The 6,000-nt window shown below is 37.4% G+C and overlaps 1 protein-coding gene across 1 annotated transcript; it reads left to right on the top strand.

Annotated features, from left to right (window-relative positions):
- The first annotated feature begins 4,092 nt into the window (after positions 1-4,092).
- On the top strand, positions 4,093-4,788 carry LOC139876143 (secreted RxLR effector protein 161-like). The gene has a single exon (XM_071863446.1). It carries the CDS (start codon positions 4,093-4,095, stop codon positions 4,786-4,788), a length of 696 nt encoding a protein of 231 aa, XP_071719547.1.
- The last annotated feature ends 1,212 nt before the right edge of the window (positions 4,789-6,000 follow it).

Genomic DNA, 6,000 nt, shown 5'->3' with positions numbered 1-6,000 from the left:
AATTTGATTCACTCAAAACGGATTTAAAATGAAGAAGTTATGGGTAAAACAAGATTGAATAATTTTTCTCATTTTAGCTACGTGAAAATTGGTACCAAATCTATTCCAACCATAACTTAATCAACTTGTATTGTATATTATGTAATCTTGAGATACCATAGACACGTATACAATGTTTCGACCTATCATGTCGACACATCTATATATATTTCGGAACAACCATAGACACTCTATATGTGAATGTTGGAGTTAGCTATACAGGGTTGAGGTTGATTCCAAAATATATATAGTTTGAGTTGTGATCAATACTGAGATACGTATACACTGGGTCGTGGATTGATTCAAGATAATATTTATCGATTTATTTCTGTACATCTAACTGTGGACAACTAGTTGTAGGTTACTAACGAGGACAGCTGACTTAATAAACTTAAAACATCAAAATATATTAAAAGTGTTGTAAATATATTTTGAACATACTTTGATATATATGTATATATTGTTATAGGTTCGTGAATCAACCAGTGGCCAAGTCTTACTTCCCGATGAAGTAAAAATCTGTGAAAGTGAGTTATATTCCCAATTTTAAAATCTAATATTTTTGGGATGAGAATACATGCAGGTTTTATAAATGATTTACAAAATAGACACAAGTACGTGAAACTACATTCTATGGTTGAATTATCGAAATCGAATATGCCCCTTTTTATTAAGTCTGGTAATCTAAGAATTAGGGAACAGACACCCTAATTGACGCGAATCCTAAAGATAGATCTATTGGGCCTAACAAACCCCATCCAAAGTACCGGATGTTTTAGTACTTCGAAATTTATATCATATCCGAAGGGTGTCCCGGAATGATGGGGACATTCTTATATATGCATCTTGTTAATGTCGGTTACCAGGTGTTCACCATATGAATGATTTTTATCTCTATGTATGGGATGTGTATTGAAATATGAAATCTTGTAGTCTATTATTATGATTTGATATATATAGGTTAAACCTATAACTCCCCAACATTTTTGTTGACGTTTTAAGCATGTTTATTCTCAGGTGATTATTAAGAGCTTCCGCTGTCGCATACTTAAATAAGGACAAGATTTGGAGTCCATGCTTGTATGATATTGTGTAAAAACTGCATTCAAGAAACTTATTTTGTTGTAACATATTTGTATTGTAAACTATTATGTAATGGTCGTGTGTAAACAGGATATTTTAGATTATCATTATTTGATAATCTACGTAAAGCTTTTTAAACCTTTATCGATGAAATAAAGGTTATGGTTTGCTTTAAAATGAATGCAGTCTTTGAAAAACATCTCATATAGAGGTCAAAACCTCGCAACGAAATCAATTAATATGGAACGTTTTTAATCAATAAGAACGGGACATTTCACATAGCATGGGAAAAACCATTCCTGAGCTACATGCAATGCTTAAGCAAGCTGAAAAGCGGCTACCAAAGAAGACTCCTGAAGTCTTAACCATAAAGGAAGGTAAAATCCAGAAAAGAAAGCTGCAAGCTAGAAGTGGAAAGGCAAAAGGAAAGAGTAAGAAAGCTTACACACCTAAGAAGAAAATTCCACCACCAGCAAAGAAAGAGCATCCCGCAAAGGACATGGCTTGTCACCATTGCGGCCAGATTGGTCATTGGAGACGAAACTGTGTGCTTTACTTGGAAGAGTTGAAGAAGGGAAAGGCTGGTTCAACCAGCACTTCAGGTATCTTCGTTATAGAACTCTATAATTTTCCTAATAAAACTTGGGTGTATGACACTGGTTGTGGTACTCATATTTGTAATGATATGCAGGGACTTAGGAAAATTCGAAAGCTGAATAAGGGGGCTTTAGATCTGTACATTGGCAATGGACTTATTCTTATTTTAGATAATTGTCACTATGCACCTTCTATTACTAGAGGTGTTATTTCAGTTTCTCGTTTGAAAGATAATGGTTTTAATCATGTATTCACAGATTATGGTATTTCGGTTTCTAAGGATAATATTTTTTTATTTTAATGTTATTCCTAGAGATGGTATTTTTGAAATTGACATGCATAATCTTGTTCCAAACGAAAGTTCTATATTTAACTGTAGCTCTAAGAAATTCAAGTATGATTTGAATTCCACATATCTATGGCATTGTCGTCTTGGTCATATAAACAAGAAACGCATAACAAAGCTGCAACACGATGGGCTTCTTGAGTCAAACGGCAATGAGTCGTTTGACATATGTGAATCTTGTTTATCTGGAAAAATGACAAAGAAACCCTTTATCCACCAGGTTGAAAGGGCGGGTGATCTACTTGGACTCATTCATACTGATGTATGTGGCCCATTTAGAACAATGTCTAGAGATGGAGCTACCTACTTCGTTTCTTTTACTGATGATTTCAGTAGATATGATTATGTTTACTTGATTAAACATAAGCATGAAGTATTTGAAACGTTCAAAGCGTTTCAAAATGAAGTAGAAAATCAACTCGAAAAGACCATTAAGGTTCTACGGTCCAACCATGGAGGCGAATATATGAGTCAAGAGTTTTTAGATCATCTGAGAGATCGTGGGATTGTCTCACAATTTACTCCTCCTTACACACCTCAGCATAATGGGGTGTCAGAAAGGAGAAATCAAACTTTGCTTGACATGGTTCGATCAATGATGAGTCTAACAACTCTACCACCATCCTTTTGGGGATTTGCTCTAGAGTCTGCTGCACGCATTCTCAACATGGTTCCAACCAAGAAGGTAAACAAGACTCCATATGAAATATGGCATGGGAAGGTCCCAAATCTGTCTTACTTGAAAGTTTGGGGTTGTGAGGCTCACGTGAAGCGTGATACACCAAACAAACTTGAGTCCAGAACTATCAAGTGTATCTTTGTAGGATACCCAAAGGAAACGATGGGATACTACTTCTACTATCCATCAAAAAACAAGGTTTTTACTGCTAGATATGCTGAGTTTTTGGAGAAGAGTCTCCTCTTACAAGAAGCAAGTGGGAGCACTGTAGATCTTGAAGAAATTCAAGAACAATATACATTACCTTCTGAAGACACTAGCGAAATTCGTACTGAGCCGCAACATGAAAATGTCGAGGTACAGGACGAAGCATGTCTCATTCGTAGATCTAGTAGAACCTCTCGTCCACCAGAAAGGTTAAACCTTATGGTTACAACAGGGAACTTAGAATTAGGGGATCTGGGCGAACCCGCTAATTACAAAGCTGCATTGTCAGATCCTGAATCTGATAAATGGCAAGAAGCTATGAATGTAGAGATGAAGTCCATAAAAGATAATCAAGTTTGGCGCTTGATTGATCTCCCACCAAACTGCAAGCCTGTTGGGTGTAAATGGATCTTCAAGAAGAAGACCGACATGGACGGAAATGTACATACCTTTAAGGCCCGTTTGGTAGCAAAAGGTTATACTCAAACCTACGGGGTTGATTATGAAGAGACCTTTTCTCCAGTGGCGGACATTAAAGCTATTAGGATACTCATAGCTATAGCAGCGTACTATGACTATGAGATTTGGAAAATGGATGTCAAAACCGCATTCCTAAATGGTCACCTTAGCGAGGACGTATATGTTGCAACCTGAAGGGTTTGTGAATCCTAAGTATCCTAATAAAGTATGAAAGCTTCAGAAATCTATTTATGGATTGAAGCAAGCATCAAGGAGTTGGAACAAGAAATTTGATGAGAAAATCAAAGAGTTTGGTTTCTCACAAAACCTTGACCAACCCTGTGTGTACATGAGAGCTAGTGGGAGCGTTAAAGTCTTTCTGATCTTATATGTTGATGACATATTACTCATGGGAAATCATATTCCAACGCTACAAGACGTTAAGTCTTGGCTTGGAAAATGTTTCTCTATGAAAGATCTGGGAGATGCAGCGTATATCCTAGGAATCAAGATCTATAGAGACAGATCTAAGCAGTTAATAGGTCTAAGTCAAAGTGCATATGTTGACAAAATCTTAAAGCGATTTAAGATGGAAGCTTCCAAGTGAGGTAGTCTTCCTCTGCAACCAAATGTGGTATTGAGTAAGTCTCAAGCCCCCTCTACACCCGAAGAGGTGAAGCGAATGATTAGAGTCCCATATGCTTCAGCTATTGGATCCATCATGTATGCTATGAAGTGCACTAGACCAGATGTTTCTTTCGCTCTCAATATGACGAGCCGATACCAACAGAATCCAGGTGATTGTCACTGGACTACTGTAAAGAATATATTGAAGTATTTGCGAAATACTAAAGATATGTTCTTAGTTTACGGAGGTTTCAATGAACTGAGCGTAAAGTGTTACACTGATGCTAGTTTCGAAACTGATCGAGATGATAGTCGATCACAATCTGGCAACATTTTCGTTATGAATGGAGGTGCAGTTGACTGGAGAAGCTCGAAGCAGAGCACTACAGCGATGTCTACAACAGAATCAGAATACATTGCTGCATCTGAAGCTGCTCAGGAAGTTGTTTGGATCAGAAAATTCATATCTGGGCTTGGCGTTGTTCCCAGCATTGAAAATCCCATGGACATGTATTGCGACAATACTGGTGCTATAGTAATAGCAAATGAACCAGGAGTTCTACGTGGTGCCAAACACATCCTTCGCAAATTTCACTACATTCGTGAAGTTATAGAGAGAGGTGACGTACGTATTCAAAGGGTTCCAACAGAAGACAATCTAGCTGACCCGTTCATAAAGCCAATGTCTTGTACCAAGCATGTCGAGCATTCTAGGAACATTGGGCTTAGACCAGCTAATAGTTTTATGTAATTTTAGTATTTGGATAATTGGAACATCAAAGCAGTATTTATTTGTAATGAGTTGATATAATGTGTTATGATCATTTTTATTCATAATTATTGTGTTCTATATTTGCATGTTTAAATCCGTGAATAATGACTTATTCTAAATTTTCCATTGTCAATTGATGATACGGGAGTAACATCAAACTAAGACAAATATGAGTGTTTGATATGGTGTAAAGTGTTACTATCAAACTCACATGTATTCATCTGAAGAATATTGGAATGACCCAACCTTCGAGTTTTCACTGCATGGATCGGCGTCAATAGTGAAACTCGCAAGTGGTTATGTTATAATCTCCTTCGACTTAAGATGCACGCCGGTTTCGATGTGTGGATCATTATACTTTGATATGGTTAAACGCTGTCCTGAATAAGGCTGTTATAAAAGCCATTATTGGGTGTAATGTAACAACCCAAACCAACCCTCGACCAAACCACGCGAAAATACAAAATAAAAAAAAAATATCTGTGCAGCATACCCGCGCGGCTCGCCAGGTAGGGGCGCAGCGCGCCAAAGTGGACTGTCCGGAAAGTTTTTAAATGCGAAAAAGATTGACTAGTTCCCGACACTTTTAGACGAAACGCTTTTTACCATACATCCAAATATGTAAAACTAACCTGTTTCAAACATAAAATCAATGTTTTACAAGCGGGGCCCACACGACCCAAATTACAAGTTTAATACAAGTTAAGAGTTTCGACCACCAAAAAGTTTAAGTTCCAAACTACACAATGAGCATGGCGTTTGGGATTAAACTACCCAACTATCGGTCAAACTCCAAGAGCTACTAAAGCCAAAAGCATCCCCTAGCATCAAGCGGGATCTCTAGTCCAAAACGATGCCCTTACCCTTGTCCAAAACCGAACCTATAAAATGGTAAACAACGAGAGGGTAAGCAAAGCTTAGTGAATGCAATAATTATACGAATACATATATAATTATACCTACTTGCATACACTTACACACCAACCCGCAAACACGCTAGCATACACATTTAGCTTATCGTCACAATAACAAGCTATAAATCTCCAATACCACAAGCTAGCATAACAACCGCATATGAATATAACTCGAATAATATAATATGCTTACAACACAAATAACCATGGTTAACCAATAGTACAAGGGAACGACGCTCGCGAAAACGCCATCGGTGTTCACAACATCCGTTAGGGC

Source organism: Rutidosis leptorrhynchoides, chromosome 11 (genome assembly GCF_046630445.1).
Source record: "Rutidosis leptorrhynchoides isolate AG116_Rl617_1_P2 chromosome 11, CSIRO_AGI_Rlap_v1, whole genome shotgun sequence".
Lineage (NCBI taxonomy): Eukaryota > Viridiplantae > Streptophyta > Magnoliopsida > Asterales > Asteraceae > Rutidosis > Rutidosis leptorrhynchoides.
This window is presented reverse-complemented; position numbering and strand designations above follow the sequence as displayed.